Genomic DNA, 27,523 nt, shown 5'->3' with positions numbered 1-27,523 from the left:
TAAAATTTGTCTGTATGAATGTCTATTTGAAACTCATCTTCACTACTGCTTAATTCACAAAATTTACGAGTCGTTTTGCCATATTTGAAAGCGCTCGATCGTTTTAAATATTAAAAAAAGACTATATAGCAAAGAAAAAGGCTAAAAACACTACTAAAATAACTAAAAATTATTTTCAAAATACAACTAAAATATCACTGCTATATGTAATTTATTCAACTTTTCGATGCAAACTGAGTCATTGTTTATGAAATAGCCTGTGCCTCACAGAGTATGTTTGTCCACTCAGGTGGGCAGCCGTGCCCAAAGAGTTAATCACTCTCATATTGTATATTTTTTAAAGTTAATTGTCTGCACAGTTTCACTCAATTTTGATATCAACAACTTTAAAAAACGAATACTTATTAATCTAGTGAAATAATTTTATATAAGGTACATTAATACATCTTTAAAAAAAATTTTTTACCTTATTACAACAGAGATGAAACCCTGGAAGCATTGAGCGACGCTCAAGTAGTTGCTCCTGCCACTCGAACCGCAGATTTGCATTCACAAGATCACAGAAACTCGTACCTGTATGTTTTTGACTATCAGACACGTGCCGGTGATTATCCACAGGTATGTAATATTGAACCACAGGAATAAAGTAATAAAATCGACTTCATTATAGTTATTTTTTATCATTTTATCATTTCACTACTTACTGCAGAATTAACAAAACTACCACTGTCCACAACATTGAAAGCAAATAACACTCAATTTTTTATGAAAAATGCATAAGTGTAAATCATAACTGTTTTTAATCTTCATGAACAAACCGTTAACTGTAATACTCCAATGAAATATTATGTAATTCAAGACTTCATTGAACTGCCACCTACATTGATTTCCTAAACAAAATCGAAAAATGAAATAAAATAAATATGGATCCAATATTTACTCAAGCATGAATAGATAATCGAATTAATATAAAATATGATAGTAAAATAATATAAGAATTAGATAAAATACTAACAGGACAATATTATATATTTGCCAGATTTTCGTTGTGATTTATAAATTAGAGATTTTAGTCAATATTAATAATTTACTATTACTTTGATTACTATACTTGATCTTAGAACAATCTTGATAATTGATATTATAAGAGTAAAAATATTTCTATTTTGTGTCAATATCTAATCGATTTATACAAGTAATATTTTTAATATCATTATAAATTGTAAAAGTTTGCATAAAAAATCGTGGAAAAATGTGAATATAATCGTGTGGTAAAATGAGGATATACTTAATATAAAAATCCGTTTTATTAAATATTTAAGTTGAAATGGTCTATAAACAATCGACCAATCTTTTTTATTTGATTAAGAAATTAATATTTTTACAGCGTCAGGGATGTATTCATGGCGAAGATTTGCCGTATGTTTTTGGCGCACCTTTGGTTAGCAATTTGGGTCATTTTGCGAAAAATTTCACGAAGGCGGAATCTCTTCTGTCTGAAACCGTTATGTTGTACTGGAGTAATTTTGCAAGAACAGGGTAAGTGAAAAAACTTGTATACTTACTATATAAGAAAACTCTATGTTTAAATACGTAGGAAACCTAACTCATAAACTATTTTCCATTCTTAAAGTTTTCTCCTTCGATATTTCGATATTTCAAACATAAATGAATTTAATATAATAAATGATTACATATAATTACGTTAATTGAAAACTATTACTATTAAAATTCTTCAGAGCTATTCCTGTAGCAGTATTACATTTTTTTTTTTAAAAAAAAATCTCACTTATCTATTGTTAGGAATCCTAATGAAGCTCCAGACCCAGCTGATGCAGCATTGGCGGCAAAAGCAGAAAGATCAAGGGCAAGAAACATCGAATGGACGGCTTACGAAAGCGTTCACAAAAAATACCTCAACATAGGTGAGAATCGAATAAAAAAATATTTAGAACAAATTTTTAAAACCTAATATTACAAATAAATTACACCATTATTCAGTACTTATTACGAAAGATTATTAATGTATATAAACTTTATCATACTCTGTTCTTCACTGAATCGAGTTGGAGTCTAACTTAGCTCGCGGACCTGCCCTAGGGCGGTACTATCCATTATTATTATAAATTTAATATTAATCAAATACAAATTTTGATATTTTATCGAAAAGTTAATAAAGTTATAGCCTATTTACTTAACTTTTTAAAGAATTCAACTTTACACAAATATTTTTAATATTACATAATATTTTTTCAGATACAAAACCTAAACTGAAAAACCATTACCGAGCACATAGGTTGTCATTTTGGCTAAATTTAATTCCTGATTTACACAAACCCGGTGGAGATGACGTTCCACCTTCGCATCATCAATTGATATTGGACGAAAATAATCAGGGATCATCAGCCGGCGGCCCACAGGTATTAAAACAAATAGAAATTCACTGAATATTTGTTGAAATAATAAGTTAAGAATAACTTAGAAAACATTCGATGAAGTTAAAAAAATCACGTTATTATATTTAGACTGACCATCTTAATAGCTACGTTTTAATAGTTTATATTGGTTAATAGTTTGTATTGGTATTTTGCCTTGAGGCAAGTTACATAAACTTCCCGATATGTACAATTAATCGACTTACTCTATAAAAAATAAATTAATTTATGAAAACGTAAACTTCTCCTTCGGGAAGTTAATAATAAAAAAATGTGGAAAGACTAATTTAGGTTTTAGTATTAAGTAAATAAATTTAATCCTTTTTCTCTTATATATCCATTATAATAAACTTCTTCGAAGACAAAGAACTAAATAATTTTTTTATTTTTTTTTATTGTACAATGAGTATCAACTTTCATTTATTGTTTTGAATATAGGTATTAAATATATAATCAATCAATCAAGTGAAAATAGCCCTTCCCGGGAATAGCTGTACCAAATTGAATAATAAGTCAGCCCCATTAGATAAATTCTAGTAATAAAGTAATCAAATATGGATGAATCAACTGTTGGGTTACCATCTAAAAATACGACATAAGGAAAAGTTTCAACCCAACAGCTTTAGGACGAAAAGGTTCTGATTGATGTTAAAAAATATGAATAAAAAAATAACAAAATTTATATAACAGTTAATTTTTGATTGTAATTCCAAAATAAGATTTTTTTTTTATTTATTCTTATAACTAATTTGAACCTTGGGTTCAATGAGGTTATTTGCTAGCGGGCACAGGGTTTTTAGAAATTCCCCCAGTGGGGAATTTCCTTACATAAATATATTGATTGTTAATTCATTAAATCTTGCGGCCACTTTCTTTTTAATCTTCTCGTTGGTACTTGTTTCAGCAGATCTATTATTAGAGTGTTTGGATGGTATGCGCTCTTTTGATGATATTTCAAAATAAGAATTTAAAAAATATTAAAATTCAACATCATTTTACAGGTTACACCTGGGAGACCGACGGCAACACAAAATACTGGGTCTGCAGCAAAAGCTGATAATAGTGATAACACTGAGATCCTGCCAGGTTCTAGGGATAATGAAATAGGATCAACAATAATAGGATTGAAAAATATAACAAATATTGGAAATTATGGAAATGCAGGAATTAACGTTGGTGGATCACAGGTATTGATATGCTTCAAAATAGTTATTATATTACCTGCTTATATTCTTCAGAACTTGCAAATCTTTAAATGGTAAATTAAATTATTTTATAAATATTCATTCATTATTATATTCTCGCTTCAAGCAGCCTGATATTAAGCAGTAGTGACATCAGTTTTCCCTAGGAAATATATATTTTTTTAATTACTATATTTGTTACAACTGCTAAATATGGATAGCAATATGTTTCCAAGTGAAAATAGCACTTCGCTGGCTCTGCGGGGTCAATGATAATAAAAATTTATAGAAAATGTAATAATAAAATTATAGAAAATTATAGAAAATTATAGAAAATTATAGAAATGTAATAATAATAAAATTATAGAAAATTATAGAAAATTATAGAAAATGTAATAATAAAAATTCATCACATAGAGATTGGACGTAGTTTATAAGAAGTTTATCACTCATAAAACACTTAAGTTCTGATTGTTGTCCAAATAAAAACAATGAACAGCAATCAGAACTTGAGAGCTATTGCGCTAATTTGACTTTAAACTAGACTGTTCTACAAATGGCAGCACAAGCGCAACAAGTTGTCCCATCTTTGTGTAATAAATTATTATCAGAATTTTTTTAATAGGCCGAATATTTATTGATGTAGCAAAACCGGATAAAGGCATTTTTACTTGGAAACACATTGCTATCCATATTTCCAAGTGAAAGCCGTTGTCACTAGTGCTTGACAACAGGCTGCTCGAAGCGGGATCGAACCCAGTACCTCCAAATCACGTCTAGTCGTTATAGCCACTTACCAACGATGGAACTTATTCAAAATTAATAAAATACAAATTTGATTGTTTATGAATCAACATCGCACCAAATTATCATATCTCTACAATTGCAAACCATATTTTACCTTATCAACAACATTCTATCTGTCCTATAATCAATAAACTATAGTTATTTATTATTATTATAATAATGCTGGATGTTTCCACAGAATGGTCTGTCTGACGACGGATTTGCTGCATATTCAACAGCTTTAAGTGTAACAATAGCAGTTGGATGTTCCTTATTGATATTAAACGTTCTCGTATTTGCTGGTGTTTATTATCAGCGCGATAAGACGAGACTGCATGACGCCAGGCAAAGGCGCGACACGGGAAACGCTAAGAAACGACAGGTAAGATAATAGCTGTTGAAAATTTAGAACAATGCATGTTATATTTTTAGTTAATATATATTGTCTTCTATATTATTTATAATCTTCTAGAAGATTATAAAAGCTCTAAAAATATAACATGCTTCGTTCTAAATTTTTATATATAGGCTTTACCCATCAAATGATGATGACCATTGTCTATAGCAGTTAATCTGGCATAAACTACAATTTTTTTCATATACAATTACTTTTTTTTAAATACTCAATAAAAAAATCCTTGAATACTAACGCATAATAAAACTTGTTTTTTATGTCAACAATCTTTGCCAAATATGATTCAGCCAAACATCTTCCTAATTCTTTATTCGATTTCTAATTTTTTATTTTCGATTGTAATGAGAATTGGTTGAATATGATATTCAGCTATCTTCCTAAATTCTAAAACCTATTTTTCTAAAATTCTAGGATTCAAATAGATTTTTAAAATAAAGAAACAATGCCTCACTTATAACACATTTTAATCTTTTATCTAAAGCGTCAAGAGAATGGAACACTAGCAAATAGCATATGTGGCGAACTGATGCTGAGCTCTGATCCTGGTCACCATGGTCATCCAGGTGACACGGCCATGATCACACTGACTTCAAAACCACCGCCTCCGCCAGGCAGTGTCGGAGTTGTTGGTCTGACCAGATTGGATGAGTTAGAACTAAGACACCATCATAATAATGCTATGTTAAATAACAGGTAAAACAAACACTTTTATAAAATAAATCAATAAATAATAATAAACACTTTTTAACATTTAGACGCTATGATATCTTTGTGAAATATAATTTAGTTACGTCTAAGGGTACTTTACAATTGTCTTCAAATGTAGTATAAAAATATGTAGAGCATGCAAAATTTGTTGATTGTGTTCATATGCTTTGTGCTGAATTTCATATACAATTTTGCATTTGCCAAGCACGATATATGTACTACTTCATTGCCAAAAACAATTAAAAGAAAAAAGTTGATCAATATGTGTAACCACAAAGTCCAAAGCAGACCATAAGGCAAGCAAATTGTATGTTTATGGTCAAAATTCTATATCAAATACTAAAAAATCTGATAGAACCTTGCGACCATAAACGTCCCATTTGTTGACCTTGTTTTCTCTTCTTGACTTTAATAATATAATAGCCTCAATAATGCAGACATTCAAATTTTCAAACATATCGCATTTTTATATTTTAAACGGCGGTATTTCAGCACAAATTCTATCTCGATTTATAAAAAATATAGAATGTTTATTTTCCATCTATTTCAGAAAAGTTGAATATGGTGGTACGATGCCAAGAAATCCACCACCACCGCCACAAAGAGGTGGTACTTTGGGTAGGATGCCAAAACATCAGCAAGATGAATTAAGAGTGTGACGATAATAAATTTAGTGTTTTTGTGTATGAAACATCTGCAAGATAAATAATTTAAAATCAGTTGAACATTATTGATATCATTTTGAATAAATCAAACAAAAACTGTTTTCTATCGTGATGGTAAACTTCGTTAAATATTAAATGTATAAATTAGAAATATATCTAAAATATACTGTACCAATTACAATATTATAAATGATATTAAATGAGACTTTAATATGCCATTTTTACAAAAAAGAAAATAAAACTTCAGCGTATGAAATTAATATAATTACCATAAATTTATATACTATGAAAAGGTTTAGTCTGTTTCGTTAAAATATATTGTGCAGAATGCAAAGAAATAATAAATTATTTATTAAAATATGTTTTGATTGATATAAATGAAATCTATATTTCAATGTATGTGGCTAAAAATTGAAGTAATAAATGATCAACTTAATCTACCCACAATTTATTCGAATGGACTTTTAAAATAATCATACTTAAGCAAAATACTATTTAATGAAGATTCGAACAAATATGTCAAATTTAGCTAATTTGGGCAATTGGAAAAAAATTAATTACTTTTAGGAAAGGCGGAAGTATTTCAATTTTAAAAAAGTTGCTTTTTGCGATGTTCACATTTTAATTAAAATTCATTGATTCATCATTTACACGTATAAAAATAAGATTGAGTTTATTTTATAAGTGTTAATTATAAAAACTTTATAAAAAGTGCCGTTTAAAAATCATAAGATGATTCATTAATAAAATAATTTCTTTTATTACCTACGAGCACTATAATCAAAATGCAAATTGTATTGAAAATCAAAAAATGACACCGAAGGTAAACTAATTAAGTGATTAAATTGAACTTTAATAAATACATAAGAAATAAAACACTAAAATATGTGATTTATAATTATAAGTGTGCGTGTGCGTCTGAACAAAACAATTTATTCTATAAACGGGATATGTTTTATACTTGTGTTGTAGTATATATCCATTACTGTAAAATAAATTTAATAAAATTATTAAATAAGTCAATACTTCAATATCAAATATTTAGTAAATGGCACAAAATATCCATTCACTTTTGTAAAAACGTAAGAGAACTGTATTCATATATTATTTAGTCAATATGTTTTTGTTACATGTTAGTTTATATTCTCAAAATATAATTGTTGCAAATAAAAATTTGATCATACATAAACTTTTGTAAAAAAAAAATTTAATCTTTAGGTCGCGCTCATGCGCTATTGTCATGAATAAGAGTATACCTAAAGACATGAGATTTACTTTTTAGAAAAATTAGATATTCTATGTTTATAAATTTATGTAGACTACTTTTCATTATTGGTTATATTTTGAGAATATAAAAAGATTACTTAATCAGAATTGTTTATAACCACTTGTTCAACCCCAATACCATTTCATTCTAATATTACACTTCTGTTGTAGAAGAAAAAATATATATCAGTAAAAAATGTTTTTTCAGTAATTCTGTAAATAATATTAATGGAGCGGTTGTTTATCACATGTATACATGCAAACAAATTATATATAAAATATTTATTTATTGTTCATATCGATTTATTTATATGATGTACATCTACTATGTAGATATTCTCATAGTATGTAAAGATTATATAAGATATATTATTTAAAAAATGTACCATGTTTTATTTCATTTTAATTATTACTGCTATTTAAACTTAGCTACATTAAAATCTTTGTGCATTTTTATCACCCATGTATATAATTGTTTTATAAAATAATTTCATAACATTTGCTAAAGCAAAAAAATATTTTCAGGTATATCTAATTCATTTTGGTAGATCTGATCAATTTCACTTTAAACAGGTATTTAATTTAATTACTTTCAATGAAGGATATCATTATGTGATCGTTTTAACTCTAAAAACTTTGGTGACCCAACGTTTTACATTTGCTAGCTAATTCAATTTAATTTAAAAAAAATCAAATTGCTAATAAGTTCTGTGCTATTATTAATTACCTTGTATTTTAGATACTATTCTCATAGTAGTCCATAATATGACCTTTCACATATTATACTTTCAAATATTCAGAAAGTTTTAGCAAATTTTGGAACATTATGGAATGTAGTGCTTAAAAACTATTTTAATACTATTGCTTTATATATGATCACATATAGATATTTAAATATCCACATACAGAGACGATGTAGTCATTTAATCTTATTTATATTCGACTTTAATAATATCAAAATGATAGATGGAATATACATCATAAATTTATATCACAATAAAATATCTTGAGAGCTTTTAGAAATTATATCTGCATAAAAAAATCGTGCAACTAATTGAAATACATATGCAGTTATAAGAATCTTGGATATTTTCATTTTAATATATTTAAAAATAATTGGAATATTCATCTCAATCGAATCAACTTTTGCTATATATGTACACATGTTATAATTTTCAATGTTTCAAAATTTTTAAAAATTGTATCAGATAGCCATTAATAAATTCTTTATGATTTCATAATCACTTAAAAAATAGTTCAAACTATGACTCTTAAAAATCATATAGTATAACTCCAACTTCTTTAGGCCATAGATAAAATATATAAAAAAGTACTAATACTTTTTTCGAAACAGGTATGAATAACTGTTCTTGGCAATTAAATTTTATAAACAATATTAACCGAAATAAGTAATGCTTATAAAAAGTATATTTTGAAAAGGGCTTCTATATTTTTGTTATAACATGTATCCCCAAAATATTAGAATTAAATGGGCTATATAATATTACTTTAAAAATCTGAATATAACTAGAAAACATTAGAATAAATGCATTTAAGATTAAGCATAAAATTAACTATTCAATTCAATCTATTTCATTGTCATTAAACGAAAGTTCAACTATTAATTCTACTTACTGAGAAAATATTTGTACTTTAACAGATTATTCTGTTTTGTGTAATATCATGATTAATCATTCGGTTCTTATATCTGATTATTAAACATTGGCTACTTGGCAATTGTTATCAACTTATATATATATATATATATATATATATATATATATATATATATATATATATACATATATAACCTAATCGTAATAATCACATCACAACTTAAAAATAGGATAATTTAAAAGTGTAGCAATTATTTATGCATAATTTTTCAATACTTTACTGGAATAAATGCGTATCATAAAATATCACGTAAAATATTTATATACTGTATATATAAATATATATCGAGGCACTATGTGATCTGTGATTATATAAAATATGATTTATAAAACAAGGTTTTCAAATGGTTTGAATATGTGAACACACATAACATGAATCAGAAAACCAAGAAAATTGATCTAGGAATAATATAAAAAAAATCAATTTAGACAATATATGATTCGGTCACCGCAATCTGGATATTGGATTTCTAGACCAAGGCTGCTCATCGGCCGAAGCAAAACATACATAGAACAAATTACAAGTCATATTTATGGTCGCGGCTAAGTAGAATACTATACGCCATTGATCGACCGTCTCCTGAAAATAAAAATCGATGCCGATATTATATTGTGTATTCGAAACACAATTCAAATGGTATAGAAATCCAGTCAAATATTTTGTGCAAACACAAGTCTACAACAATAATCAAATGCTTGCAAACTAAACCGCAAAATTTAATGAACAGAAAAGTATTCTTCATTTAATTCTTTCAAATTTAAATACCTTATCATAAATAACTAGAAAATTAATGAAGTCTAGATTTTTCAACTAAAGTGAGTAAATATTCTTGAGTGGGTCATGTTGCTACCAAATAATCATTATTATTCTACGGAGTCAATATTTCAACATAAATTTCAATTTTTGTTATTTTTTCTTCAAAAAAATAGCTGCACCAAATTCAAAAATAAAATCAATTTGTTGTGTCTAGGGATCCCGATAGGCCAAGCCGTTATTTATAATTATGTAGCAGCAAGAGCTAAATTATCAGTCCACGCTTTCGCAAAAAGTAAACCCCAAACCAATAAAACCGTTCGAAAAATATCACTGCTAATGTCTAAAAGTATGAATTACCCTTTCTACTATACAACAGAAATTATTTAAAGCCTTTACTTAAATTTGATAGTTCTATGGTATGCATAAATGGTCAAAAATTCTTACAATATAAAATTTGTAAGTCATTTTAAAATTTAACTGAAATCATTTAATAATAATTTAGTTACTCACATTCCCATTGATCAGTAATCCGATTGCATATGGAGCTAAAAATCCACAAGTATTACTGACAGCATTGGTAATTCCGTACATAGTACCCGCATAACGCGGCGCCAATGCAATGTGGTTCATTTGGTTCCCTGCATATTGAGCACCTGTAAAACCACCAGTGAGTGCTAACAGAGTTAGTACCACGGTTGGTTGTGCCCCAGCCCATGCTATTGCCAGCAGGCCTAAAGACGGAACCGCGGAAGCTGGAAAAAAAAATATTTTGATCATAACTGACATTGTATAAAAACTGTTGTTTTTATAATGACTAATAATAAATTAAAACAATTTAAGAATGATCATGAGCATAAATCTAGTAATATTGTAACCTAATTGCTGCTATTCACTGACATTGATGAGCATTATTATGAGCTTCCAAACTCTAATTATAAATAAATTCTGTTACATCAGAAAAAATATGGAAGTATATCTAATTTTTACATTAATTCTTTCTCATAACCAAGAGTAACAAAAATGCAAATTCAATATCATTCTATTCATAAAGGGTATTTGTGAAATAATTTGCTTTTTTACTCTGTGCTTTTTGATTAAATGGGATAATTTGGTTGGTTGTATAAATTTTCTAAGAACTTCAATCAAAAACTTTTAAGTTTCTTTCGCATAACTGAATATATGGTTCAAATGTAGTTAAAAGTAAGGTAAACATAATGAAAAATTGTAAAAATGAGAGCTCTATTGTTTCTTTCAATTACAAGCACTGACACTTGAACAGCAATAACATCTATGGCAATAACCATCTAAAACTGTTACTGTTTTATTACAAAATAAATATTATAAAATATAATTCATATAACTCACCTAGAGAGTTAAATACTTTCATTGAAGTAACTTGGGATAGATATCCTTTAGCTAAAATCCAACTCGCCAGTGTACTAAATATTACTCCACATATCCATGCCGACATATAGGGAAGACACATCATTATAGCATTCTGAAATAAAGTCATTATATATAGTGAAAAAATATTTAAAAACCATATTATTAATTTTTGCATTTTGACAAATGTCATTCATAGATAATATTCATGTACGTTTAATATCTATCACCTGTTCAATTTCAAAATGCAATATATTTTGCATGTAAGTTGGAAGCTCTGTTAAGTTTGTATAAAAAGCCCAAGCTTGCCCGCATTGTGTTACTAGAATAGCATATAAGGGTAAACAACTCAAAATTGAACGCCATGGTACTCCATCCCCAAAATCGTCTGGATCCTAGATTTAAATGTAAAATTTCAACAAAGATACAGAACACCGATAAAAACTCAAAATACAATATGTTTTGATTTTAAGTTTAAAACAATGCTCAAATAAATATCAATATATTAATAATAATTATAGACATGCCTGAGGTCCTACTGCTGCCAAAATATAATTTCTTTCTTCAATTGAAATTCTTGGATGAGCTACTGGACTATCAAATACCAGATAGAGCCAAACAATAAACCATATAATACCTAATATGCCAAATAGATAAAATGCTAGTGGCCATCCTCCATATAAATCTAATGTACATAACCAACCCGTTAATGGCAAAGAAACTATTGTTCCGAAGTGAGTTCCTATAAATAATTAAAAATATATAAAATTATTAAAACTATTAAAAAAAATATCTAACTCAACAATTACAATATTCATAAATATATCAAACTATAACCATAAACTATTTCTAACTGGTTTAAAATTTATGTATTAGGTATAAAATTTTTACTGCATATAATTAACATATACGTTAATTACATGTGAAATATATTTTTTGTAAGTATTATAATACTTCCAGGTTTCTTATTAAACTGACCTGCATAAACATAAGCAGCAAATTTACTTCTCTCCAGTGGCGGAATCCATTTCGCAAGCATGGCATGCATTGCTGGAAAAGTAACACCTTCCCCAACACCTTCTAAAATTCTAACAACGAGAAGAAGCCAATAATTAACTCTAGCTGCTATGGGAGTGAGAAGTGTGAATACCGCAGTAATAAAAACTCCCAAACCATAGATGAGTTTTCCACCAAATATTTCTGCTAAACGACCACCAGGAATCTGAAAGTAGTATCAAATTTTATTATTCCATTCATATTATAACAAATATATATATATATATATATATATATATATCAGCCAATAAGTTGAAAATAAAATAACAACAGAAAATAAAATATATTTATTCTGTAGGTCACAGACAGATATATGTCTGGTGTGTTTGATCACAATTTGTATAAAGATGTAACGAATTTTTAGTGTAAAAAAGGTGTGTAAATGTAAAAAAGCTGCAATGATAATATTGTGTTCTTCTTGTTGTGGTGTGTAATTCAGCTTTGTATTTGCATTGCAATAATTATATATTAATTCAGAACTGCTTAATGATTACATATATTTAAACATACAGAACTAATAACCTTTACTAATTATTATTATTTTATTTTCAACTTATTGATTGATAATATTTCTAGAAATTCCTTCTTCATTACTATATGTTAAAATATATTATTTATTATGAAATTTCATGAATTTAAGAAAAATGGGCTGCTGCACAAAGGATAACTCTTAACATCAACCTCATAATGCTATAGTCTTTGTTATTTATTTCTTATTAATCATGATATTAGAATAAATTTATTATATTAAAATATTTACAGATTCTATTAAATGTATTAAACTTGATTCTTGACAAAATCTTACTTTAATTTAACATGCATATGGATTTTTTTAAACGCATTTTATAACCTTAATATAAAATTGGTCTTTATTTAAAATTTGATGGCTATCAAAATAAAATATCAATATAACGCCCACCTGCGTTAAAACATAGCCATAGAAGAAAGATCCTAATATCACACCTTGAGTGGCTTCATCCCAAGCAAATTCTCCTTCTCCCTGAAAAATTATTAAATGTATATAATTATATATTTCAATTTTGAAAACAACTATACATTTATAACTATTTATGAGCTTACTTTCAAGTAAATTGAATAACTTATTACTATTTATTTATTTATGGTTTATTTATAGGCCAATCGGCTTTACTATAGTATACATATATATACTTACTAAATTTGCAGTATTAACAGCTGCTCTGGGCAGCAAATTCCTGACTGTATAATTTTCATGTGATATCGCAGAATTGTTTACCATTGCTACAATAGCAATAGAAAGATTTACTCGCATCGCATATACATTTGCAAACCCCAAAAATCCCATAATACCTAGGATATATCTTGTTTTGAACCATTGTTTTGTATCTTCTAAAAAAAGAAAACAAAACTAGCTGCATTTAAATTATGTTGGGTAGATACTATATTACATTTTACTCTAGTTATATTGTCATGAATGTAAGGCATAATTTCTAATTACTAATAAATTTAGAAGAAACTTAAAAAAAATATTATATTGCTTAATCTAAAACAAGTGCACATGTATATAGTTAACACATATAGTAATATATAGCATTAAATATTTAAAATTCACAGTTCAATGGCCTATCGTATTTAAAATATCTGTTAGTTTTATGTCAAAGTTGACATTTTATTTATATAACACTATAAACGTTTTATATTAAAATTACCTAATTCTACTTCAATTAATTGATTTCTATCATTATCTTCTCTACTTATTTCAGTACATTGTTCTGGAAAATGCAAATCATCACTATTAACATTTGAACTAAACATACTATAAGTTAAATGTTAAAATTTCAAAATAAAATAAAATTAGAATTTATCATAAAAATTTAATTATGCATTAAAGTATTTAATTAATTTTTACTAGGTATTTGTATTAATAAAAATGCATGGTATCAAAAATATAAACGTCAAATTTGACATTAAACGTATACATTCATCGCTGAGGTCTCTGCTGTGGCTGATTCGAAAATGACGTCATAGAAATGATACACCTCCAAATTAATGGCGCTCAATTTGAATTTGAATAATCGGGTGTTTGAACCTGAATTTCGCATTACAATCGTTATACATTGTGTATTTATACAATAATCACATCAATATACTAAATATAATATATTTTATTCAATATACAATCAAATCAAAGCCCTGGACGATAAGAAAATATTATATACCTAAACTAGAATATATTCATCTAATTAGTTCAACGATAAACAAGTATAAGATTAAAGAATTTATACTTTTTTTTTGTTTATATGTCCTAGATCATGCATAGCATGTTCCAAGCACTCATCAGAGGCTTTGTATTTATTTAAAGTTCTGTTCCGAAAATTGCATGAATAATATGATGGTACAAATATACTTAAGGTTCATGTTGATTATTGTCAATTATTAAAATATATTAAAGTGAAAGAGAAAAACAAATATTTCATCACATATCAATTTACTATGGTTTTTGTAACATTCGACAATGATTTGACCTCATACTACGTACAAATTATGTTACAAACATAAAATATTCAACATTATATTTTCCTTTATAGTAATTTGTTTAGATATTCAGTGTCACTGAATTGTGCAAATAATATATATTTAAAAAATTCTTAATATTTAATTAATGCTACATGTAGTCTTATGTATTTAATAGTTCAAGTGTTTAAAGGGTAACAACACTCTTAATTTTTCATTAATTCGAATAATTGTCATCATTAGTTTTAAAAACACATATGTATTTTGCTAGATAAACATGTTCAATAAATTTTTCATATTTTTCGCTAAATACTTCGCATTTTCGCATTCTTCAACATTAATTTTATCATCTATCCTTCCTGTGGTGTTGCACCTTAGGACATTTTTAATCCATGCATTCTCATAGTTAATTTAAAATGCATAAGTTGTTTAATTTTTAGGAAATAAATATCTGCAAAAATTCCTTAATATAAGTATGTTATATACATGCTACAAATCATGTGATGAAATAATTAATAATAGCCATATATTTATATAAATTAGAGCATGTATTTATTAAAAAATTCAACAATTGTTTTTGTTTTAAACATAAAAACGTTTTTTATAATGTGTGTTTATGTAACATAACATTCCAAATTAATACATGGTTTATAAAGAGCAATGACAACTTTAAAATGCATCACAGTAATCTTATTACTTTTACATTAATCTATTTATTAAAATTATTCAAAAATTATGAACTGCATTCACTAAAACTGGTAGAATGAGAGCTGTAATTATACTAGAGAGAAGATTGACACTGTGATTATCTAAAATTCGTCTCCCACTGATATGTTTTACATTTGCACCTGGGACTTCAACAATTTTCCCTCTTAAGCTTTTACCTATGCAATAGTAATAATGAATTAATAAAAATTATGTACTTTCCTGAATCTTATAAATTGCTATATACCTGAATATTGCAATGTAGCTCCCAAAAGGGAATCTATAATAGATCCAAATAAACCTCCAAAACCCCCATATAAAATAAGTGGCCATTGTGGAGGGCTATTTGCCAAAATGTTTGAATCAACAAAAAGTATAGTTGCACAAAATTGACTAAGGCCTATTAATAATCCGCCTAGAAAACTAAAAATAACGTTTTCGTAATCATAACCAGTAATATGAAACAAAATAAAAAGTAGAAAAACTAAAACATATAGAAATGTAATAAAATATTTCTTTTCTAATTCATTTTCAATTATATTAAAGAACTTTTGTTGAAATTATATTCAAAGTGTGTAGAAATAAATGATCAACACAGAGTTTCACAAAATTATTTCATAATATTTAACCATAAAAATAAATAATTTTTACCTTACAAATAAACCTACTACAGAGATTCCACCATTTGTACCTCTAGGAACTTTTTTCAAGGTGGTGATTAACCTCGGTTCGGATTTTCCTATCACAGTTCCCAATTCACTAGCCCATGTGTCTCCATTACAGCAAGCAAATGCTCCTATGTATTTTAATATTCATAAATTCTGTATCCTAAGAATCTATGATAAACATTTACAATTACATTCATAATTATAAAAACTAGAAAATGAATAGAATTTCATCTGTTTGTCATTTCAATTCTCTGCTAATTTTGCCAAATACTGTTTAATGTAAGAAATTTTTTTAAGGATGTGTGTTGTATCAATTAATCTTTATAAAGGATGATTATTTTGCTTTTGTATATATATATATATATATATATATATATATATATATATATATATATATATACAAATGCATGATTTTGTATACCTTACTAGTGATATATATATTACCTAATACTGCAATGGATAACCAAGAGCCCCTGTAATCAGTTGCAAAGTTTATGGGTCGCTCTTCGCATCCACAGTCAAGAATAAACAATATACTCAATTGTGTGACCATTCCACCATTACACAGTACTTGTATCCAATTCCTTTGTCCACCTTCTTTAAAATCATCTTCAATTTTTGACTTTAAATGCTGTCGAAATTTAGTTGCTCTCGAAGAAGAGACAAAAAATGCAATAAGGCAAGTGAAAAATATATAATTGCTCAATGCTAATAAGAACCCAGTTACAAATCCCAAAAGTGCTCCAGAATAATCTATACTTTTTTGCTTCAAACCATAAGCGATAAAAAACATAGGTCCCAAAGTAGCCACTAGCCAGCGAGTCGGAGGAATTACTGAAAATTGGTACAACAATATAATTAATTGAATTTGTAAAAGTAGAAACAGAGATTCAGCCCCATAATAATTCCTAAAGATTCGTGAGACAAAAATAATAGCTTTATCAATATTATAAAATAGAAAATATAAGATTTTAATTATAATTGCTTATTCACATAATATGGTGATAAAAATAATATTTACAATTGCATTCACGTTACCAAGTGGTAGCTTTGAAAACATATATGAAAATTGTAGTAGAATGTATAATGAAGTTTTAAAAGCAATATGCAAAATTAAATATATTTATTAGTATTCATAATAGTTTTTATTATAGTGCAAAGAGCAGAGCAATTTTTTTCAGAATATATTTGAAATGTTTTTCTAGAAATGCGAAAATGCCTTGTAATAGTTAAGATTACACACATGTAGTAATACCTGATTAATAAATATAAAGAAAGTGGTATCTTCAATGTTTTAAAGAGAAAATACTAAAGAAGTGAAAGTAGATCAGTTGAAAACCAAATTAATCATCAAATCATAAAATATAAATATTCAAAATCAAATACCTTCTGAATTATTTGTAATAGCTGCATAAGATATATTTCCTATCCATAATAGCATTGATAATGGTATAGATAATCCAAATAATAAAATAGGTAATAATTTGTACAGAAATGAGGTTCCAGATTTTTCCATCGTGAATTATAAATAAAACTAAAAATTTATAGAAAAACGCGATAAAACATTGATATCATAATAAACACTGTCACTGACGCATATTTAAGCAATATTTAAATAAATAAAATGTACTTTTCTATTTTGCATCACATTAAAATTTCATATTTGTCAGAAGATTTGTAAACATACAAACTTCACTCAACATCTAGAATGGGAGAAAAATGTAAAGGCCCATCTACACCGCCCAAGTAATACTCTAACAAAAGGCAGATGATTAAATATATAATGTAAAAATATAATAATTAAAATTCCCCAGTTACTTCCAGAAAATGAATAAATGTTTCCATTACATTTAACACTAACTTTAAAATAAAAGAAAATATCTACCATCTTAATTATTAATTCAAATTATCTATAATATCTAACATAATACTAACGACTTATTTATCTCTGACTAAAGTTGAAAATACAGTTGCCTAAATAAAAATGCCTTTTAAACGATGGAAAAATAAAAATAACAAACCATTGTTTTTGTGTGTCTAGACAAATTGAGAATATAATATTCAAAATTAATTGTTGATGTGTTCAACACCAACATCAGATTTTATTAGTTATTTTATTAATTAACAAATTTTAAAAATGTCTTAATTATGGATAAACAAGTACAATTGGATCTAATCTTCAAATATTTAAAATTGGTTTTCATATTTGCAAAACCCGCTTTGGTGTGCAATAACCTTTATCTTTTAAATAGCATCTGGTAATAAACAGGTCAGTTAAACCAAACGAGCAAACTCAAAATAAGCACCACGTGCTAAAACAGTTTGACTTGTCTGAGAATTTTATAGGTTAATTGTGACTTTATTTTATTTAGTTGTGGTTAAATTGAACTAATAATTATTATACTACATTATTGAACTTTTGTGCCGCATTTTACAACAATGGTTAAGAAAAAGATTGACAATCGAATTAGAGTAATGATAGAAAATGGGGTTAAATTGGAGCACAGGACAATGTTTGTAATAGTCGGTGATAAAGGCCGTGATCAAGTAATATATCATCAAATATCTTTTTGAATACATTAATTGTTGGGTTTAAACTTATTTAATATTATTTTAGGTACCAATTCTATTTGATATATTGACGAAATCTACTGTGAAAACTAGACCATCAGTTCTTTGGTGTTATAAGACGAAGGACGAGGCTATAAGCAAGTATGTAATAAGTTATTGCTAATAATTAACATATATTATTTAACATAAAATATTATAACATATCTTTCCAATTTTCTAGTAGTTAACTAATTCATAATTTACTAATTAATATATTTACGATGATACTGATTACTACGACTTAATCACAAACATTTGTTTGTCTGTCAATATATTGGTAATAAGATCTATATTTATATATTTTTCTATAGAATTAATCTATTTAACTCATGCAAATGTTGATTTTAAAAATGAAGTGAAGAATTTATTATGATTGTTTAATATTTGGTCTTAATTCCGTAATTAAAATAATTACGAAGATATTTACATTTGAAATATTGGCTACTTTAATCCCACATTAATAATCATTTTCAGCCATGGCAAAAAGCGAATGAAGAAAATATTAAGTGGTAAAATTGATGTAAATGAAGCTGATTTGTTTGATACATTTCGTGTATCAACTACCATCCATGGAAGATATTATTCTGAAACACATTCTATCCTGGGTCAGACATATGGGATGTGTGTATTACAGGATTTTGAGGCTTTAACACCAAATCTTTTAGCTCGTACAATTGAAACTGTAGAAGGAGGAGGTTTAATAATATTTTTGTTGAAAAGTATTGCATCTTTAAAGCAATTATATACCATGAGCATGGATGTGCATAAAAGATACAGAACTGAGGCTCATCAACATGTCACTTGTAGATTTAATGAAAGGTAGATAAAAAATTTAATATATACTTACAAAACATGCAATTTGTTGTATTAGTTTACATTAACATATATTGATTTCAGATTTTTGTTATCCCTTGCAGACTGCAAAAGGTGTTTACTACTGGATGATAATTTAACCGTTTTGCCACTATCCTCAAAGACTGCTGAAGTCAAACCTATTGATATCAGTTCAATAACTAAATCTGAGAAAGAAGAGCAATTGATAGATCTAAAAGAATCTTTAAGAGACACTCCACCTGCTGGGCCATTAATTAATTGTTGCAAAACTTATGATCAAGGCAAAGCTCTTGCACAATTTATAGAATCCCTATCTGAAAAACAATTGCGGTAAATAAAATTATTATTTACATATAGCTTGGTTTAGTAAATAATGTGTGCATAATATTTTTTTACATATTAGTCTTATATTGTTCCTAAAATTATCTTATAGTGAATTGTTTTATCAAATTTTGCATGATAATATAATATAACAGTAATTAAGTTGAAGGCAGGAATTGCTTGTAAAATCAAGTTATTATATAGAGTTTGGCTGTATAATTTAAATATTTTAGCCCACCAACTTCTTTGACTGCTGCTAGAGGTCGTGGAAAATCTGCAGCAATGGGTTTAGCAATTGCAGCATCTGTAGCATTTGGTTACGTAAATATTTATGTAACATCACCCTCTCCAGAAAATTTAATTACATTATTTGAATTTGTACTCAAGGGTTTTGATGCTCTTGATTACCAAGAGCATACTGACTACACTATTATTAGATCAACAAATCCAGAATTTAAAAAAGCAGTTGTTAGGATTAATATTACCAGGCACAATCGACAAACAATACAGGTAAAAATTTATTACATTGAACAATATTTTTAGAATTTAGTATTTATTATGCATTAGATAATTTTAACTATAAATTTTATTTGACATATTAATAAGACTTTTTCCTATATTTCAGTATGTGCTTCCAACAGACTCGCATTTGTTAAATGCAGCAGATTTATTAGTAATAGATGAGGCAGCTGCTATTCCTTTACCCTTGGTTCGTGCCATGATTGGGCCTTATCTTATATTTTTATCTTCTACTATAAATGGATATGAAGGCACTGGTCGATCATTGTCTCTAAAATTATTACAACAATTAGCGAAAGATTCAAAGTCACCACCTCCGGTAAGTTCAATGACAGATTATAGTGTATAATTTTACTTTATTTGATTTCAAGTCTTTCCTGTTTTGATTTTAAATTTCAATTAAACTTTTCTACAGATAAAGTTAGATGAATCAATACGTTACTCACCTGGTGATGAAATTGAGCGTTGGTTAATGGGATTGCTATGCTTAGATGTATCCAATGTACCTCCAATAATGTCGGGATGTCCTCCTCCAGACAGCTGTAATCTGTATTACATTGATAGAGATGCTTTGTTCTGTTATCATAAAGCTGCTGAAGTTTTTCTACAAAGACTTGTTAGCATTTATGTTGCTTCCCATTATAAGGTATGTATTAATTTGTATTATATATTTATAATTATCATTTATGATGCCATTCAATGTCTTCGGATATTTTTTTGTTAAATAGAACAGCCCAAATGACTTGCAAATGATGTCAGATGCTCCTGCACATCACTTGTTTTGTTTACTGGGACCAGTGGATCCCGCTCAAAGATCTTTACCAGAAGTATTAGTTGTTCTGCAAGTTTGTCTAGAAGGCCAAATATCTTCAAATACTATTAGTCAAAGTATGCAAAGAGGAAAGAAGGCAGCTGGAGATTTGATACCATGGAATATTTCAGAACAGTTCAATGACAAAGAATTTCCAAAATTAGCAGGAGCTAGAATTGTTCGAATAGCAACAAATCCTAATTATCAGCGGGTAATATATGTTCATCTCTGTAATGATATATCTTTAGTATAAATCAGATTTGAAAACATGAATAAGCTGCTTGAAATTCATCTTTATGATATTTTTAGAGCTGCTCAAATAAATAATTTATGGTGATATTTTTAATTTCTAAAATTTCCTAACCAGTTAAGCTTTGTTTCCTTGCACAAGTTACATAAAAGCTTTTGTTTTTTACAGATGGGATATGGTAAGCGTGCAATACAAATTTTAATAGAATATTATGAAGGAAAAATTGCAAATATTGATGAAGATTTTGTGGAAGAAACAAATGGCATAGAGACAATAGATGATGAACAAGTTTCGTTGCTCACAGAAACTATTAGTAAGTTATTACTTATTATTTTTTGGAATAACATTATTTTATATTTAATTTGTATCCATATTTATATTAATTTCTTCATCTTCAACTCTGTGTTATATAGAAAATTACTGTACTTTTTTTTAAATTATTATTTGTTTATCTCATATGTGTTTGATTTATCATTAAGAAACATCTTACATACAAAAATATAAATTTTTTTATTACTTACTATGTTATTAATGGAATTGTTTGAAAATGTTTAGCACCAAGAAAAAATGTACCTACTCTTCTGAAGAAATTATGTGAGAGAGCACCAGAAAAATTAGATTATATAGGTACTTCTTTTGGTTTAACAGAAGAATTATTGAAATTTTGGAAGTCTAAACAATTTGTACCTGTATACATAGGGTAAGACATGATCATACGTAAAATCTCACTAAACCGACACTTTAATAAACCAGCACCTCCAATAACCTGATACTCTAGCGATTAATTTTTCTTTGTAAATTTTTGAAAATTTCAACGTTATTTTCAGTATCATATGCTAAAAGTTATGAATTTTTTACTTTAATTCAGTTATTCGAAACCCTCTGGTTTTTAATACTGTCAGATTAGCGAGAGGTCCTGTTCTCAGGACCACAATAGTAAAAGTATTTATTTCTGTGTAAAAATGCTTGTTATAATATTGTAATATTTTTTTAGGCAAAAAACAAATGATTTAACAGGAGAGCATTCCTGCATAATGTTGAAAAAACTGGATAAAGAAGATGAAATACCAGCTACATGGTTATCTGAATATTTTATTGACTTTCGGCGCAGATTTATCAAACTGTTAGGAAAAGCTTTCAGTGAATTTAAAGTGGGATTAGGATTATCTATTTTAGATAACAAAGCTATAAATATTGCAGCAGTTTCATTGACACAAGAGTTTTTAGATACGATTTTAACACCACATGATATATCAAGATTAGAAAACTATAGCAGGAATTTAGTTGATTACAGATTGATAGTAGATTTGACGGAAGATTTAGCTCATTTATATTTTTATAAATATATACCAAGTGATGTGAAACTGGATGCATTACAACAGGTATGAAAATCATGCACTTTCATTGAAAATATTTTTGAAAAAATGACCTTGGTCAATAGTAGTCCAAAGATTGTCATATTTTTTTGATAGTTTTGACGAACTGGCAAAAATCAAGACTTGTGGAGATTAATATAATTTTTTATGTCCAATATTAGTTTTTTTTTATATTTTGTACCCTCATGTTACTCATATAAACGAATTGAAAGCATGATAAATGCATTTTTGTCCTATTTATTATAGGCCATATTTTTGGGAATCGGTCTCCAAAACAAAGATGTGGATAAATTATCAACAGAATTAGGACTTCCGGGATCACAAATTCTTGCAAAATTCTTTGATGCTGTGAAAAAGATTGTCAAGTATATTATGAATATTATGGAGAAGAAAATTAGCGATGCTTTGTTGCAACCGCAAGATACATCGCATATGCAGCCACTTGTTCAAAGCATGCAAGAAGAACTGAATGAAGCGGCTAAAGTGCTGGAGAAGAAGCAGAAAAAACAATTAGCACAATTGAAGAAAGAAAATTTAGAACAATACAAAATAAAAGGAACGGAGCAAGACTGGAAAGCTGCTATTGCTGTTGGATCTAAAGGAATTATTTCAGTAAAAAGGTTAATATTTTATTTTTGACTCTAATTGTTACTTGAGACTGCTTGGTTTTTGTTTAATTTATACACACACACACACACACGTACATATATATATATATATATATATATATATATATATATATAAATGCTCAAAAAAAAGATATATTTTATTATAATCTTGAATTACCATGTACTGCCTATTATAATTCTATTTAATGTTTTATAGTGGTGAGAAACGACTGGGTGAACAACAAACAGATCAGGATTTTAGTCATCCTCCTAAGAAGAAGTCAAAAAAGAAAAATAATAAAAAAAATTAAAGAATAAAAAATTTAAGACTATATTTCTGTTGTTAATTATTTCATCAATTTTATTATTCTGAAGAGTCATGAATTTTAGAGAATGTTTGCTATAGTTTTAGCAATAAAATTAATATTCGCTTATTTTAATAGAATTCATACCATATTCTCAATGCTATTAAAGGGTTACTCAAATTCTTTAATGCCAGTTGAATGGTTGAATGTTTGATTTGAATAATATTTGGTTAAGTTCCCGAAGAAGAAAGCATCCCATCATTGAATAAGAGAATGAAAATTTTAAATATATATTTTTTTAAAGGGGGAATTTAAAAATTAGTCATAGTCATCGTATCGAGTTTGGGCTCGTATTCGCGCCCAAATTTGAACATGTTAGTCACACACTTTGACAAACAATGATGCATCCATCGATACTCAAACTTTATGTATCTTATTATGACGGATCGTTTTTAATAATTTACGATTATATATGACTATTATTTTATAACTGTGATTTTAGTAATTAAATATGCGTTTTAATGAGGTTATTTAGTAGTGCAAAATAACCTTCATATAAATAATATTCTAATGACAAGGGTAACAAAAATTCACTGAATTTCTCTTGCAAATTGTATTAAAATGTCACAATCTCAAGACTTACCAGCAAAATATAATGCTGCTTCCGACTTAGGATTTGCAGAGCCTAATGCTAGAGTTAAACAACTCGCCAATTATGGAAATACTGTCGATATTGATCCTAATGTTCCAATTAGACGGTATATAGTACTAGCATAGATCCTTTTTTGTATGATTAACAATAATTTTAAATTATTATTTTGTTATCTCCAAATCTGGAGACACTTTTGGCATTTGCTATATACGATTTATATATTATCATTGAAATTAGTAGATTAGTGATTTATTAAACCATAAAAGTTCAAGAGCAGCAATTCACACACTTTTTGCACAATTCAACATATGCATAATAATTGCTACTTATCGAGAAATATACAATCATAATACTTATTTGATACTTTATTTAACAAATACAACTGATTGCATTATTTTTAGTTATTATCGGTCAGGATTAGAAATGGTTCGAATGGGTAATGTTTATGAACAAGAAGGAAGCTTTGAAAATGCCTACATATTGTATATGAAATTCATGACATTATTCATTGAAAAAATTCGTAAACATCCTGAGTTTTCAACAGTTACTGCAGAATCAAAAGCAACCATTCAAGAAAAATTGCACAAAGTGATGCCTAAAGCAGAAAAACTTAAGAAAATTTTATTAGAACATTACACAAAAGAACATAATAAATATCTGGAAGAACAAGCAAAATTACAAGCAACACTTAAGAAAAGAGAAGAAAATACTGATTCTACTATTAAAAATAAATTAAAATCTGATGCATCTCAAGAAGCATATAATTTTAATTCAGTTATTGGACCAGATAAATTAATTGGTTTGGATAGTATTGTTTATCCTGATGATTTTCCAAATGATCAAAAAAGACCAAATTTGCCAGATGGTTTAGTCTTGCAAGATACTGTGAAACCTAAACCACCAGGGTAAGAATCAATTCCATTAATAATGAAACTCAAATTCTATAGAAAAATGTACTAAAGAAGTATATTGAATTATATCGTTTTCTATAATACTATCATTAAGTATGAACTACTAATTAAAATCTATTCTTGTTTGATTTATCATCTATAATTAAAACAAATGCAATTTTGTAATTATTTAAAACATTTGTAAATATCACTTATATTCAAATTATTTCAAATTATCAATGATTATATTCAAATAAATTGTTTTTTAGGCCTAGCATAGACCGAAGTGTTAAACCAATAGATAATAGTGGATTGTTAGGGGGTACATTAAGATCAGTTCTGATACCCTCAGGTTTAATGGATAAGTTTTTAGCACTAGCACGAATTAATACCGATAAAAACATTGAGACGTGTGGAATTCTGGCAGGACAACTTGTATGATATTGAATATTGTAATATTATAATAATTATTCAATGCAAGAATACTCTTCAAAATTTTATTTTTAGTCTCGAAATAAGTTTGCAATATCTCATGTTATTCTTCCAAAACAATGTGGAACAAGTGATTCATGCACAACTATGAATGAAGAAGAAATTTTTGATTTTCAAGATCAACATGGGCTTATAACATTAGGATGGATTCATGTAGGTTACATTTATTTACTTTTTCGGCTTTATGTAGTTATGTATAAGCAATTATTTTTAAATGAACTAGTTTATAAACCTGTTCTAACTCAAATATGTATAGATAAAAAACTTTGGCTGGTTTCAAAAGCTTGCAGATGCTCAAAAATAAATCTATCTTAAGGTGTGGATAATTTAAGATGATTTCGATTGTACTCAAGTTTTGTATTTTATCATTCAAGGTTTTGAAGTATATATGATTTGAACTTCACGCTTGAAATATTTATTTTATAATAACAATTACTATAGTAATTGCAATCATTTTAATTTCAGACACATCCTAGCCAAACGGCCTTTTTATCTTCGGTCGATTTACATACACACTGCTCCTATCAAACTATGATGCCAGAAGCAATAGCTATAGTTTGTGCCCCAAAATACCAAGAGTTAGTAATGTCTTTAAAATATGTTTAGAATGTAAGTACATCTTTATCATTTATATAATGCCATTATTTCTTATTGGTTAGAACTGGATGCTTTTGTCTGACACCACAATATGGCTTAGAGTTTATACAAAAATGCAGACTGCAAGGTTTTCATCCACATCCAAATGAACCTCCTCTATTTATGGTAAGAGTAATATATTGCCACTACTTAATGAACAGTTGTGGTTTTAAAAATCAACTTTTTAGGATATTTATAATTTCTGGTTTTATTTGTATATCAAAATACAGTATCTCAATTATTTTTGTGCTGAATATATATTCATATGCCATCTTACTGAATTTTCTAACTGAGTTAAAATACTTCATTCAAGTTTTTTTTTTCAATTTTTATTTTAAATTTTTTATATTTTCTTTACAATTTTGATTATTGATTTTGTTTTCAGACTGCTCCCCATGTGCAATACGATAAACAAGCCCCTGTTCAAATTATGGATTTAAGGTGAATATGATTGCATTAAACAATTGGGAATAGGATAAAAATGCTTAATAGAGAATATAAGTTTTGCTATATGATGAGATAGGAAAATTAGAAATTATTATGTTCACTATGCCTCTTAAAAATATATTGAATAGAATGTGGCCTAAGAAAATTTTCAGATATAATATAAGTTGTATGTATATATCATAGATAAGGATATATATATATATATATATATATATAAATATATATATATATATATATCTTGATAGTTTTTTCGACGTTGAAACATATTTCAAAGTAACTAGCAGCCCATTCGTCGAAATAAAAAAAGTAATAAAGTATAAAAACTTTTATTTATACGTTTCGACACAAGATGCGTGTCATCATTCAGCAACTACAACAATTTGAAAATTTTATTAACTAATATAAACAACAATAAAAATTAATTAAAGCATAGAGAAACATTATACATACCACAGGACAAAAACACTCAACAAAAATTTATTTTAAAAAAATTAAACTTAATAACAATTAGAAAAAAACATTTTTTAGAAAAAATTATGTATAACTAAAAGATTTGAAAACTAATTTTACTAAAA

General features: G+C 27.3%; 5 protein-coding genes across 7 annotated transcripts in view; 3 read left to right on the top strand and 2 right to left on the bottom strand.

Annotated features, from left to right (window-relative positions):
* LOC113371114 (neuroligin-4, Y-linked-like) overlaps window positions 1-6,278 on the top strand; it is a 31,459-nt gene extending 25,181 nt beyond the window's left edge. The window contains exons 9-16 of the mRNA XM_026611760.1: window positions 480-618; window positions 1,388-1,539; window positions 1,804-1,925; window positions 2,257-2,420; window positions 3,437-3,622; window positions 4,605-4,787; window positions 5,302-5,513; window positions 6,079-6,278. Coding sequence (XP_026467545.1) covers window positions 480-618; window positions 1,388-1,539; window positions 1,804-1,925; window positions 2,257-2,420; window positions 3,437-3,622; window positions 4,605-4,787; window positions 5,302-5,513; window positions 6,079-6,187 — 1,267 coding nt within the window. The 3' untranslated portion in view covers window positions 6,188-6,278. The remainder of the gene's footprint in view (window positions 1-479; window positions 619-1,387; window positions 1,540-1,803; window positions 1,926-2,256; window positions 2,421-3,436; window positions 3,623-4,604; window positions 4,788-5,301; window positions 5,514-6,078) is intronic.
* Window positions 6,279-9,430: 3,152 nt separating this feature from the next.
* On the bottom strand, window positions 9,431-14,183 carry LOC113370213 (putative inorganic phosphate cotransporter). The gene is made up of 9 exons (XM_026610891.1): window positions 14,020-14,183; window positions 13,506-13,699; window positions 13,251-13,331; window positions 12,254-12,497; window positions 11,803-12,017; window positions 11,506-11,670; window positions 11,258-11,390; window positions 10,403-10,644; window positions 9,431-9,715 (listed from the first exon to the last, which is right to left on the bottom strand). Exons 1-9 carry the CDS (start codon window positions 14,123-14,125, stop codon window positions 9,581-9,583), a joined length of 1,515 nt encoding a protein of 504 aa, XP_026466676.1. The 5' UTR covers window positions 14,126-14,183; the 3' UTR covers window positions 9,431-9,580.
* Window positions 14,184-15,437: 1,254 nt separating this feature from the next.
* On the bottom strand, window positions 15,438-17,816 carry LOC113370493 (transmembrane protein 19). 3 transcript variants are annotated; one of them, XM_026611165.1, is made up of 5 exons: window positions 17,583-17,816; window positions 16,642-17,048; window positions 16,181-16,325; window positions 15,777-15,952; window positions 15,438-15,708 (listed from the first exon to the last, which is right to left on the bottom strand). In XM_026611165.1, the coding sequence occupies exons 1-5, from the start codon at window positions 17,711-17,713 to the stop codon at window positions 15,551-15,553; spliced, it is 1,017 nt and encodes a 338-aa protein (XP_026466950.1). In that variant the 5' UTR covers window positions 17,714-17,816; the 3' UTR covers window positions 15,438-15,550. The 3 variants fall into 3 exon arrangements, with proteins under 3 accessions (XP_026466950.1, XP_026466951.1, XP_026466949.1); XM_026611166.1 differs by having other exon boundaries at window positions 16,642-17,039; XM_026611164.1 differs by having other exon boundaries at window positions 16,642-17,031; window positions 17,584-17,816.
* A 679-nt stretch (window positions 17,817-18,495) lies between these two features.
* LOC113371113 (RNA cytidine acetyltransferase) lies at window positions 18,496-23,837 on the top strand. The gene is made up of 13 exons (XM_026611759.1): window positions 18,496-18,744; window positions 18,815-18,909; window positions 19,282-19,626; window positions 19,705-19,971; window positions 20,196-20,472; window positions 20,588-20,800; window positions 20,897-21,127; window positions 21,210-21,503; window positions 21,711-21,855; window positions 22,098-22,242; window positions 22,537-22,924; window positions 23,165-23,538; window positions 23,744-23,837. Exons 1-13 carry the CDS (start codon window positions 18,637-18,639, stop codon window positions 23,835-23,837), a joined length of 2,976 nt encoding a protein of 991 aa, XP_026467544.1. The 5' UTR covers window positions 18,496-18,636.
* Window positions 23,838-24,360: 523 nt separating this feature from the next.
* Window positions 24,361-27,081, top strand: LOC113370474 (STAM-binding protein-like A). The gene is made up of 7 exons (XM_026611146.1): window positions 24,361-24,589; window positions 24,885-25,388; window positions 25,643-25,808; window positions 25,881-26,018; window positions 26,331-26,443; window positions 26,525-26,627; window positions 26,887-27,081. Exons 1-7 carry the CDS (start codon window positions 24,453-24,455, stop codon window positions 26,944-26,946), a joined length of 1,221 nt encoding a protein of 406 aa, XP_026466931.1. The 5' UTR covers window positions 24,361-24,452; the 3' UTR covers window positions 26,947-27,081.
* The last annotated feature ends 442 nt before the right edge of the window (window positions 27,082-27,523 follow it).

The sequence above is a fragment of the Ctenocephalides felis genome, unplaced genomic scaffold, assembly GCF_003426905.1.
Source record: "Ctenocephalides felis isolate EL2017-DRISC unplaced genomic scaffold, ASM342690v1 CF-g0.4_SCAFFOLD_01492, whole genome shotgun sequence".
NCBI lineage: Eukaryota > Metazoa > Arthropoda > Insecta > Siphonaptera > Pulicidae > Ctenocephalides > Ctenocephalides felis.
Note: the sequence above shows the minus strand (reverse complement) of the source record. Positions and strands in the feature narration are given on the sequence as shown.